At 38.1% G+C, this 13,574-nt stretch overlaps 2 protein-coding genes and 1 non-coding gene across 3 annotated transcripts; 2 read left to right on the top strand and 1 right to left on the bottom strand.

Moving 5' to 3' along the window:
* Positions 1-478: 478 nt before the first annotated feature.
* LOC145130934 (uncharacterized) lies at positions 479-2,886 on the top strand. The gene is made up of 3 exons (XM_079065685.1): positions 479-778; positions 899-2,215; positions 2,299-2,886. The coding sequence occupies exons 1-3, from the start codon at positions 479-481 to the stop codon at positions 2,884-2,886; spliced, it is 2,205 nt and encodes a 734-aa protein (XP_078921811.1).
* Positions 863-969, bottom strand: LOC145135280 (small nucleolar RNA R71). Its single transcript, XR_013719742.1, has one exon. It is a non-coding gene; the product is annotated as a small nucleolar RNA R71 (small nucleolar RNA).
* Positions 2,887-12,648: 9,762 nt separating the features above from the next.
* On the top strand, positions 12,649-13,371 carry LOC145132800 (pathogenesis-related protein PR-1-like). The gene has a single exon (XM_079067710.1). It carries the CDS (start codon positions 12,753-12,755, stop codon positions 13,266-13,268), a length of 516 nt encoding a protein of 171 aa, XP_078923836.1. The 5' UTR covers positions 12,649-12,752; the 3' UTR covers positions 13,269-13,371.
* The last annotated feature ends 203 nt before the right edge of the window (positions 13,372-13,574 follow it).

Consider the following 13,574-nt stretch of genomic DNA (forward strand, 5'->3'; position numbering starts at 1 on the left):
TTAATTTATTTTTTTTATTTTTTATTTTTTTTATTTTTTAAGTTACAGGATTCACGACGTGAACCCCTAGGCTCACAACGTGAAAACTGTGAATTCTAGTTTTCTTTGATTTTTAGTTTATTTTTCTATTTTAGTTCAGTTTTACGTTTTTATTGTTGTTTTATTTCAGGAGTTCATGACCAGAGGCTCTAATACACCTTTGGTGCCACCGCTTGAAGATCCAGAGTCAGCCCTTCACAAAAAGAAAGATAAGAACGTAAAGGAAGATCAAACACCAAAGAAGATACCCTTACAAGAACTCAAGTCAGTGTTCTCAAAGAAGTCGGGGAAGAAAACGGGAGAGTCAAGTTCATCTTCAAAGGACAAGAGCAAAGTTGAAAACTTAGATCAAATACCTTTCCCAACCGAATCCGAGTACGACTCCGAGACTGAGTTTGGACTTTATGCGAGTGAACCCGAGAACGAGCCAAGAAACGAGATGGCAAACATTGAAGAAATGTCAATGGGAGCTTACAAGAAGCGAATTCGTGAAGATGTTGGTCCAGGTTTAGTACAACCAGCGATACCTGCCACAGCCACATTCGAGATGAAGGGACATATCCTCACTGCACTAAAGGATATCCCATTTTATGGGAAGGATCATGAGGATGCATTTAAGCATTTAGATGAAGTCAACGACATTGCTGACTATTTCAATGTCCCGAATGTTAACAGAGACACCATCTTACTAAGGATGCTACCAGTCACTTTCAAGGGAGCTGCAAAAGACTGGTTGAAAGCACTTCCTCCTGGTACAATCACTACTTGGGCTCAAATGCGTGAGTAATTTCTAGATCAGTTTTGCCCACCTTCCAAAATAGCTAAACTCAAGAAGGTAATAGCCAACTTTGAGCAACAGCCGGGGGAGTCACTACACGAAGCTTGGGAGCGCTACAAGGGATTGTTAAGAAATTGTCCTCAACATGATCTAAATGTTCAACAAGAGATGTCTATTTTCTACGATGGGGTTAATGTTATGACAAGACAACTCCTTGAATCTCAAGGGCCATTGACAAAGATGAATCCAAGGGAGGTCAAGGAGTTAGTTGAAGAATTTGCAAGACACTCTCGTGAGTACCACAACCCAAGACAAGATAAGGCAAAAGGTAGTGGGGGTACGCATTCTGAAGAAATGGCTGCTATGATGGCGATGCTCAATACTATGGACTGGAGATTGACACAAATGGACCAATCAATTCATGCAATTAAAGTTGGGTGTGAACGATGTAATGGACCACACTTGACTAAAGATTGCAACTTGGATGAGTATGGGAACAAAAGGGCTCAAGTTTGCTACTCGAGTGGGGATAAGTATGATGAGGATTGGAGAAAAACAAAGAAAGAGTGGCTGCCATATGATGAATACAAGAAGCAAAAGGAAGAGAAATTTAAGCAGACAGGCCGAGGCTTCTATCAAAAAGAGCAACCACCAGCCGAAAACAAAGTAAACTTGGAAAATATTTTGACCCGATTCATGGAAGTATCCGAGAAAAGGCATGATGATACCGATGCAGTGCTAAAGGAACACATGAATATGATGAAAGAACATCACAAAATGATGATTGACCAGCAAGCTTCCGTAAGAAATCATCAAGCATCGATTCATAGTTTAGAAGTCCAAGTTGGTCAACTCACTACTTTGGTGAATAACAAATTATCTCCACAACTTCCTGAAAAGAAAGCTCAACCTCATGTTATGGCTATTGATACTGAAGAAGAGGCACTCTCTAAGTTTTTGGAAGCACTAGAGGTGGAACCAAAGCAGCCCAATCCAAAACCGAAGAAGCCGAAGCTCGAAGATGAAGATGTTGCTGAAACACCAGACTCACGTCGTGAGTCCGCAATGCTCACGTCGTGGGCCCGGTTTGAACAGAAAAAATCAGAATCCGTTCCTACTTATCAACCACCTTTACCATTCCCGTCTCGAGCTAATCTTAGTCCACTGGAAAAGGAACATATGGAGTTTATTCAGCTAATAAAGGGTATTCCTATTAATACCCCTTTTATCGATTCGCTTTCAAGAATTCCAGCATACGCGAAGCTCCTACAAGATCTTGTAGACACCCTTCAGCAGTTGAAGAAAAATTCTAAGGTCATTCTTAGTGAACAAAGCTCAAGGGCTGTATTGGGAGAGTTGACTAAGAAGATGGGGATCCTGGACGCCTCACTCTTCCATGTGAGTTTGAGAATAATATGAAGGTTTATGCTTTAGCCGATTCTGGGGCTAGCATAAATCTAATGGCTTATTCATTTTATCAGAAGTTGATTATTCAGAAGTTGAAGGCTACAAAAATGACTGTCCACATGGCCAATCGTTCGGTGACGCATCCAAGAGGAATTATGGAAGACATCCTTGTTAAAATTGGGAAGTTTGTTTTTCCAGTTGATTTTATAATTATAGATATGAAAGAGGATGCAAATATCCCAATCATTCTTGGTCGCCCTTTGCTAAATACTGCTGGCGCTCTAGTTGATGTTCGTGAATCTAAGCTTACACTAAGGGTTGGTGATGATAAGGAAGATTTTGGAATACAAGATGGATTTCAAGGATATGATGTTAAAGGTGAAGTGCTAAATATTGATGAAGAGAATGAACTTGAAGAATTAGAAAAGCTTATGGAAGAAGAAATCAAGACAATAAATCAAGTCAAACGCACTAAACCAAGAGCATCCGTTCCGTTTTTCGTTGAAGTCATTGCCTACACAAAACCGACATCTTTGTTGAGTGAGGAAAACGATGAGTTGTCAAGTGATGAGGATGAGGCTACTTCCAAGGAGACGGTTCCAATGGTAAAGGAAGATAAGGTCCCTATTGAGCTAAAAAGAATGAAGAAAAAGTGGAAATAAAAGGAACAAAAAGGAAGTTTCATATACACGAGACGAAAGCTAAAAAGGAAAATTCGAAAAAGGCATACATTCGACGAGTCCAAGCATACAAGCGGCGATGGAAGGAGCAGAAAATCCAGCTAGTGATGGACTCATCTGAAGATTCGACGTAGGAAGCACGGAGTCCGGCTCACGACTCCATCAAAAAGAAGCGCTTCTCGGGAGGTGTAACGCCCGTAGATCAGGGCTAGTCAATTTAGAGACGATAAGCATCAAAAATGACTTTTTGATGGAAGATTATTTAGAAGGAGTAATCTTAACTAAGTTTTATTATATGTTACAAGGATTCCGTACATATAAAGAATGCCGAAATCTGAGTTATAACGAAGAAGTTATGACCTGTCGAAGTTTCGCGACAGAACCGACACGACACAACGCGACGTAAATAGTGAATTTACGATAGATCGATATTTGGATTTAGCGATCTAAACGAAAGTTGTAGAATACGTTAAACCGAGAGCGTGCATGAAAAGAACGCCCAAATCTGACTTCGTATGAGGAAGTTATGATTTTTCGAAGTTTCGGCTTAGCAGTGTACAGTCCGAAGTTCGAATATGAGATCGAGCGATATTTAGCCGAAACAATCTAAACGAGAATCGAAGATCTCATTGATAGTAGTCCAACGGTGAAAAGACAGTCGAAAACGGACGTCAGATGAAAGAGTTATGAATTTCTAACGGAGTTTTCCTGTCCCGGCCAACTAAAAATAATATATTATTAATATATTAAAAATAAAATCAAAATTAGCCGACAAAGTCCAAATGAAAGTTGTAGATCTTGTTTTTACCTACGTGTCGATATAAAAAACGTCGAAAACAGAGTTCGTATGCGAAAGTTATGAATTTCTGAAGTTCGGGGCGCGAAACCCCAAAACTGTCAGAGACCACGACATGAAATCAGTGTTCACGACGTGAACTGACTTCTGACGCCTTCTGGAGCCTGATAGAGCAAGTGGACGATGACGCATGCAATGACGTTCAATCCCACGACGTGAAAACACTGTTCACGACGTGAAAATCGAAAAATCAGCCCTATAAATAGAATCGAAGGGCAGTCGGGTTTTGGTTGCTAATTCCTTCACTCTCTCACTCCCGATACCCTCTCTAGCTGTCTTGAAGTACTCCCGAAGCCCCGACATCATCCCGAGATCCGAAGCAAGTCCCGAAGCCCGAAGATCCCGAGAAGAAAAGAGTTTTCGCACTGAAGCCCTGCCCGCGAGAAGCCCGATGTGTGAAGATATCCCGGTTTCATCGGAGAATTTCTACTCGAAGAGCCGTCGTGCTGTCCGAGAATCGTCTAATTAAGTGAGTGTGTAGTTACTTTCTTCTAACACATAGATATGAAGTATTTGCTATGAAATACGTGTTATGTGTTTATATATTGTTTGTTTATTTGAGATGGATGTTGGATGAATGTTTTATACAGGTTTGTATATGATTTAAACTATATATGTAATTTATATCTACAAATATGTTGGGTAGAACATGGGTAGATGAAATAGTTGGTGTGTGATGAAAGATGAGTTTGAGGAGGAGACGTAAGATGATATAGATCATGAGATGAGGGTGACAGGTGAAAAATGAGTGAAACATTTACCCAAACGATGGCCCGGTCATTCAGCAGAGTAGGGATGACAACCACAGACGATTCTAGACAGTCCATTGGAATGCTGGCAGGTTCATAACCTGTAGGTGTTGTGAACGATGTGTTCACCGGTGTACTCTAAAAACCCTGGCAGCTATAGATTTAGTGCCTTATATAAATACAATGGTAGCTATGGATTTAGTACTGTATAGATGAACCTTGGTAGCTATGGATTTAGTACTGTATAGATGAACCATGGTAGCTATGGATTTAGTACTGTGTAGATGAACCTTGGTAGCTATGGATTTAGTACTGTGTAGATGAACCTTGGTAGCTATGGATTTAGTACTGTGTAGATGAACCTCAGGCAGCAATGGACTTTGTGCCAATTCCTTAGGTCAATCCTTAGGAACGAATGAAGGAAGGATAGTCGATTCTTAGGGTAAAACCTTAAGAAATAAAGAAGATAATGGGGATGGGTAATTGAGTTGATTGTTTGATGATTGAATATAATAATTATATTATTGTGGGTTGAAAACCCTATATGCTCACCAGGCTCCCAAGCCTGACCACTCAGTTTTCTTTGCATTACAGGTAATGGCACAAGAGTATAAGTTGGTGGACTTGACGAGAGATGTTGGATTATAGATCAGTAGTTATAAATAACTGTTGTAAGGTCTATTTTATATTGTTTATGCTTTTGGTCTGTATCGGAACATGACATCCCGAGATTTTATTATTTAATGAAAAGTATATTCTCTTTGAGAAATGTTTTGATAAAGTTTTATCATATCTTGTTTGGGAACAAATTCCGCAACTATTTTCTTTAAAAGATTACTCTGATTTATAAAACAAAGCATAAAAAAATCGGTCTTTTCTGGCCGTGAAAAAGGGGATGTCACAGGAGGCAACCCGAGTTTGGTTTGCATTTTCTTTTCTTTTCTTTTTAGTTTTTGAGTTTTGATTAGGAAAGTTATCAAGTCATCATCTAAAAACTATTAATTGGTAAAAAATTAGTTGTGGAGTGCTTTGGAAATAAATGGAAAACAATAAAAATAAACGAATATTATTAGCTAAACTAATTTTTGCATCCAGACACCATTCACGACGTGTTCTGATGATCCACGTCGTGGGCCTGGAAGAAATACGGGGACTGATTTAGAATTGACCAAATTCTTTATTCCCACTAAGTATAAGCAAGATGGACCGGAACAGTTTTAGCCTATTATAAAAACCACGTCGTAATATAGCCTTCCACGACGTGGCTTTTAAAAAGAACACGGGGGGTGGGGGGACCAGTTAAGTAAACACTTTGACCATATCCTTTTCCCCCATTTGTTTACTGCACACGAACGGCGACAAACAACCCCATAGCCGATTTCTTCCATTTTTCTTCCACAATTCTTGCATTTTCTTGTCTCTTAACTACATTTGGTATGTTTTTCATCCCTTAATTTATGCTATTGCTTAAAATTTATACATCTTACTTGGTTAGGGTTTGTTGTGAAATTAAAAATCCCAAATTGGTTGAATTGGTTAGTATTTTTAGGTTGCATGCCTTTAGATTAGCAAGAGAAACAAACCCCAAGTATAATTTTTGGATGGATTTGATTGTACAATGTTCGATCTGTGTCCCACGACCCGACTGCGGCCCACGACGTGGAACGCTAGTCCACGTCGTGTTTCCTGGGCTGTCAGAATTCTATTTCATTTGTAATACTTTGGGTGTTTTTGTTTTGTTTTGGTTTGTTTTTGATGATTTCAGGGATGGGACCTAGAAGGGCTGTTCAACAGGAGGAAAACAACCCGATCGATGTGGCGAGCATTCACCCATTGTATCGGTTTCCACGAAACATTTATCGGGCTTTGTTGACCACATACGAAAACCGTTTGGGATGGCTCTATAACAGGGAATTTGCAATAGCACCCATTGTGGATTGGGGATGGCTGCATGGTGTGGGCATGGTTGCAGAATTGGAGAGGTTTTGGACAAAGGTTTACGAGGGGGTTGATTTTTCTTTTACATGTCACGGTTGGAGGAACTTGTTTACCATTCAAGAACCCGTTTATCGGGAGTTATCGGTGGAATTTTTCTCTAACGTAATCTTTGAAGAACGGACTATGGACTTTGACTATAACCGGGCACTTGTTTTCCGATTAGGTGGGGTATATCGAGAATGTAGTCTTCGGGAATTTGCTTGGCGCATGGGGCTATATACGGAAGTGGAGACTCAATCTCCATTCTTTGTGCCTTTTGTACTTAGATGTGTTCGGGATTTTACTCCCGGCACTTTGGATGTTCAGTTTTGGCGGACTATCTCTAATCACGAGTATAATTCTCGTGACTCTAGTGAAGCACAAATTCGGAATCCCGTGCATCGTTTTCTTCATCGCCTTATCACCTTTTCTATCAATCACAAGCACCATGGTGATAAGGTTTCCATTCAGAATTTGTTCTATCTATGGAGTATCATTACTCCCGGGGTCTGTTGTGATTTACCATATATGCTTGTGAGATTCATGGGGAAGAAAGCGGTTGGTTCTAGGCAAGGGAGTCCGATTACGGGTGCATATTTGGTTTCCCGCCTTGCCCGGTCATACAATATTTTGACTCCTAATTTTGTCCGGAATCTTACCCGATTCTCGGACAATGATTTGACAATACAAGTATTGGGTGTTATGCGAGTGGTGGTAAATGTCGGGGGAGGATATGTTATACCTCCGGAGGATGATGAGCAACAAGGAGAGCAACCCGAGCAACAACCTCCGGCGAGACGACGAAGGAATGTGAGGGCCCGGGGAGATATGGAGCGAGATCGTCATGCAGCCCCGTATGCGGGTGGAGTACCCACCGACCCGTTTTAAAGTCGGGTTGGTTCTTATTTAGATAATCTTCGCGGTGGGATGACTTATAACACCCAACTTCTTGAAACCATGTTTTCTCACATGGGTGTGGTGCGACCACCCTCCGTGCCTCCGCAAGGCCCTTACATACCGACTTGGGAGGAGCTTTGGATACCGAGGGGAGATGGAGAAGGACCGAGTGGAGCTCAAGGACATGGCGATGATGATTGATTTCCTTATTTGTAGTTTTTATTTAGTTTTTTATTTGGTTGTGTTTTGTGTGGTTTTTGAATTGTTTTTAAACTTATGGTTTGTAAGACTTGTCAACTATCATGTTACTTTTAATTTTCTTTTGGTGGCTTTATTCCAGATTTGCTGTGGAATCTTGGGAGAGGAAGTCGGGAGTATGAGCGTTTATATTTAGCCAAGGGATGTTTAGAGTTTAGAGCGCGAGTCGAGATCCACAATTGAAAATAAGTGTGGGGTGCGTCGAAGAGAGAGGATAGAGTCAGAAAGGGTCTTTAGAATACTGAATGAGAAGTGTCTTAACTAGTTAAGACATTGGTCATAATTCCAAGTTGAATGAAGAAGTGGGAAATCATAGTTCTGGATTGCCAGTTTTCACGACGTGGCGACTTATTTCACGTCATGAACCGGTGATCAGTACATTATTAAAACGCGTTCTTGTGCGACAACACGACGTGGCCTTCTTCATCACGACGTGGTTTCTCATTTTTCTAAAATCTGCAGTCCATTGGCGCATTTTCCTTTAGGGCTTACCATGTTTCTTCTAGGGATCATTCCAGATCCTGTCCTCTACCATACAATGTGGCGTATGCTTTCGTACATTATTCTACACGTCTTGGAGACTTGCACCACTCTTATTGAAAATTGAAGTGTTGACTAATCACTTGTTGGCTCATCTACATATTTCGCGAGTTCGAGGTCCAAGTTCCTATTTAGAAGGAGTCCATATTCGACATGCACATTTTATCCACACGATTGGAGTTCGATCATGCCACTAACCCAGGGGAGTCTGTTCCTTTTTCTCCCTTTTATTGCTTTTATTTAGTTTATGCATACAATGAGGGCATTGTATATAATAAGTGTGCGGTAGGAGGTCGAAAAAATAATTGTTTAGATTGCTAAAAGTAAATTGCTAGAAATCTTAGGGAATTTAAAATTTTTCATAGGTTTGAAATAATAATTTAATATTAGTTCTAGTAATAATAATTTGAACTTAAGTTGCTAAGTGTTGTGTGGGATGATCTGACGAGAGCTCAAATGTTTAGTTGAGCCGATACACGTTATAGTGCATTTGTGGCCTCCTTTATTCTAGTGAAATCATGGAACAAAAACACAACCTCGCTTAGTTTGAGGAATGCGATATGTTTAGCAGCCTCTACCAGAAATGTATCCAGGAAAGCTATGTCTTAGCCAATATAGGTTGAAGTTAAGCACCCCTGCTTAAGCATGTAGGTTTTGAGTGAAAAAAAAGTGAGATACATGTAAAAAAAGAGAGAAATTACCAAAAAGTGAAAAATTGAAGAATTTTTGGAGCATAAAAGTATCAAAGTATGAAGATCAAAGATCGAAAATTCTGAAGTTTCAAAAGTTGAATATATCAAAATTACACAAAAAGGTGGTGAATTCAAAGAAATCAATATCGAATATATCAAGAAGTAAAGAATTCCAAGAGCTCCATTGTGGTATCAAAAGTTGTAATTTCTAGATTATGTATGCTTGGGTAGCTTTACAAAAATACTTTGAGGCTAAGTAAGATTTCTGAGGATGGATTCGGAGGATTGCATAAAATGGGCATTGTTCGAAAGAAGTGGGCGAGTGTTTATGAAGATTGTGAGTATTTAGAGTATGGGTGTCCTTTAGAAAACATTTTAGACACAAATGCATGCGTTGAGGTCTTGGCATAATGGCTGAGTTCAAAAATGGATTGTTCTATATGATGTTAGTGATGAAGGTTTAAGTTTCAATTAAGTAGATTTGCTTGAGGGCAAGCAAAGCATAAGTGTGGGGTATTTTGATATTGCCATATTTATACATATTTTTAGGCAATATTTATTTACATTTTTATTGATATTTTGGTTATTTGCATAGAATAATGGTACTTATAAGGATAAATTGTTATTTGCAGCCAAAGTAAGGCATTTTCGAAGAAAGGGACCAAAATTGACAATACATGGAACATTGGAGACTTGGAGTACAAAAGTTGAAGCAATCCACGGAATTTACCGAAGTCACGACGTGGTCAACATTTTCACGATGTGGCATGAATATTCTGGAAGATAAATACGTACGAAGTAAGAATCCTTGCCCGATACGGATAACTCTAAAACCACGACGTGGAGCATCCTTCCACGACGTGGGGTAGGAATTTTGTGAATATTATAAATTGGCTTGTCCATTACGACTTGATGGACTTTTTGGTGGACTGGAAGGTTTTCAAAAGACGAATTTTAGCAAAAGGGAAGTCTTGGAAAAAGGTTTTCAACACCAAAAGAGTAGAGGTTCATAATTAGTTTAATTGTTGATACTTGAACATGTTTTATATTTTGATTTGTGTTTGTTTAATTGTTGCTATGAGCAGCTGAATCTAGTTACTCTTGTTTAGCTAGATGAAGCTTCGGACATATGGTTTAGCTTAATGACTATTGGATTTGATTAGTTGGTGAATTGCTTGTGTTTGATTTGCTATTACCTAGCATGTTAATATTTGTTTCTTTAGTTATTTGAACTCATGTTCTGTGTAGCTTAGTGATCATTAAACTGCATGAACTTGTTTACCTAGTGATTTAGTGAATATTAAATTGCTAGAGCTAGGATCGACCAAAATCTTAGAAAGTAATTGAAGTAAATAAATTTAATTCTGCTAGAGAACATAAATTATGACCATAATTGTGTTTGCCTAATTTTACATAGCAAATTCATAATCTGCAACTTATTATGTGTTTGACTGTGTGTGACCATATATAGTTTTACATGAATTAGTTAATATTGGTAAATTTAGACTTAAATTACTAATACAAAAATAACCAACTTTGACAATCCATAAATGTTAGCTAACCATAAAGAAGAAGTGGATTCGAACTAAACAGGAGTGTTTTAATTAATTGATTGAATTTTGTGACTTAAGTTCATCTGGTCTTGTAAAATCAGATAAAAACCCCATCTTTGCTCTAAAATTAGGTTAATTTAATAGTAGATAAATTAATTAGTTAACACCGTTCCCTGTGATCGACACCCGACTTACCTAACTATTCTATAATTCGACTAGGTACACTGCCTAGGTGCATTTTAGTTAGTTAAGTTAGTTAAGTTAGTTAGGTTATAAATTATAAAATTAGTGGGTACTTTTGTGCACATCAAGAGCTATTGATTTTCGTGTGTCACTTCTCAAAGAGAAGAGTTGTTTATATAATAAACGAGATTAGGGTTTGCCTCTTAGGGTTGGCCGTCATGAGTTGCTTTGGAAGCGGGACCCCAACCAGGGGCTCTGCCCCTTGGACCCCGCTAGGGGCGCTGCCCCTAAACCCCGCCAAAGGGGCGCTACCCCCGGACCCTCGACTTGTCGTCGAACCGGCTTCTTATTCGATCTTATACATGCGTGCACTCCGCACAACCTCGTACATATATTAGAGTACAAATTATGAAGCCCCTTAGCTCACATTTAGTTACAATTATATAAAATGACATGGTGACACTAAAATCACCAACATGCTTGCCTTTTGGTTTGTCCTTGACTTGTTTATAAGTTACGTTGACTTACTCCCTCATGTTTGTCTCGTGTGCAAATTCTCAGATGCATTTTCTGCTAATTTGTATACATCTTTATGTCTGACCGCTCATATTTGATTTACTTTTCTATGTTTGTTGTTTTTACAAGTTTCTGGTTCTCATGTTAGAGGTCATCTATATGACGCATTCACTCTATGCTGTATAGGGACATGAGTATCGACTGCCAACATCCATCTTCTCATATCTCAAACCCTATATCTCCCTTCTTCGTTATAAATACATTCATTCCTTTATCTCGGATAAGGATGAGACAACCTGCGAAGGAAATGGCTTTTTCAGTTCTAGATCTCGAAAATGAACTCACCCATATCACCAGTTGGAAAATGTGATATTATAGGTAGTAAAAGTGTGGGCTTAGAAGAGGAAACAAAAAGCGTTGGCCTAGTCTAATATTTATGGTGGCATGAGTCGAATATATGAGAAGGTAATAGAAAGGGAGACCTCGGTTTAAGGTGCGAGAGGAGCGGGGATGGGGGTAATTGGGGCTATAAACGAACTGAACGAACACGAACAAGGCTGGTTCATGTTCGTCTGTTTAAGTTAGTCGAACAAATAAATGAACATGAACGAATAAACGAACGGGTTTTCTTGTTCATGTCCCTTCGTTTAACAAATTACATTGTTCATGTTCGTGAACATGCTAAACAAACATAAACGAACGAAAATAAATGAACAAAGGTAAACAAATGTATATGAACACAAATGAACATATAATATACTAATGTAATAAACACATTTTAAATATATATGAACATAAAAAAGAACTTATATGGACGGACATAAACGAACGTAAACGAACAACATAAACGAACATTCATGTACATAATTGAATGATCGAGATCATTATTCATTTTTGTTCGTTTAACTAAACGAACGAGAATTACATTCATGTTCGTTCGTTTATTAAATATATGAACATAAATGAACTTGCCGTCGAACGGTTCACGAACGTTCGTTGAATGTTCAGTTCGTTTACAACCCTAGGGGTAATGGTGGGTGTTAGGCGCAACCATATTTAATAATAATATATAATTAAGTAAATAGTTTAAAAAAAATAAGTAAATCATATATGAGTAAAAATATATTTTCAAATTGGTTAAAGACCAACACAGCAACAACATCAAGCCACATTTATCATCGGCGTCAAAGAAAATAAATAAAGCCTAAACTTATCATTTTTTTTAAACAATAGGTACTATTTATATAATTTAGTCGAATACTTTATTTGAAATTGTATTTGGATAATATTATTATATTTTTGTGCTTTAGATTATAACCAATTTTTTTCCGGCATAGAGTATTATAGCGTTAAGTATAGAAAGAAAATATTATAATAAATAAGTCAATAACAAATATATTATTATTAGTTTTACATTTGACCAAAATAAAAATAAAAAAGAATTAAGGAATGACAGATATATAAGCACCACCCCTTTATTGTTCCAAAAGAAAAGAAACAATGTGACAATAATCATTGAACATGGGTGACACCTAATTCTCACTTTTTTATTATAGAATATCTAGGCTACAAAACATGAAACAAATCTAGCAATTTTCTTAACTACGAAATACCAAATTTCCTCCCAATGGGTTTTCCTGAAGCCACTTCCATGATGTTGGTTTTCTTCCTTAGTCTCCTCATGTTAAGCTCCAATGCCATCCAACACCCAAGAAGCCACTCACATAATGCTATCAAACAATTCATGACTCTACAAAACCGAGCACGAGCTGCAATCCGCATGCCACCATTGGCATGGGATCCACAGCTCGCTCATTATGCAAGTATGTATGCTAGACAGAGACGACAAGATTGTTTGTTGAAGCATTCTAACGGGCCTTATGGAGAGAATATATTTTGGGGGAGTGGTAGCCGATGGAACCCTTCTCAAGCTGCCGCCACATGGGTGTCCGAGGGGCGGTGGTACAACCACCAATTGAATTCGTGTGATGAAGGGAAGGAATGTGGGCATTATACACAAATTGTTTGGAAGAGAAGTAGGCGGATCGGATGCGCTAGAGTGACTTGTTTTGGAGGTAGGGGTGTGTTCATGATCTGCAATTATGATCCTCCTGGAAATTATGTTGGTGAAAAACCTTACTAAGGTTTAAAATCTCTAGTATTTTGTAAATTACGAATAATGTAAAAGTTGTATCAAGCCATGTACAATTTATTGAAATATGATTAGATTTTTTTCATCTTTAAAAGGTTTGGTTTTCAAAACTTATTTCGATTAAATAGTGATAGTTTATATAAAATATCAGAGATAAAAGTATTAAAAACAAATTTAATCATCAAAGATTTCATACTCTTTGAGGTCTTTAGCTTATAAGACGCAATAAATCTTGTTGATAAACAGTATATATATCAATTACTTGTTTGAATTGATAACGTTTATATAAAAAGTAGT

This window comes from Lactuca virosa, chromosome 8 (assembly GCF_052849685.1).
Source record: "Lactuca virosa cultivar CGN04683 chromosome 8, Lactuca_virosa_CGN04683_v6, whole genome shotgun sequence".
Taxonomy (NCBI): Eukaryota; Viridiplantae; Streptophyta; class Magnoliopsida; order Asterales; family Asteraceae; genus Lactuca; species Lactuca virosa.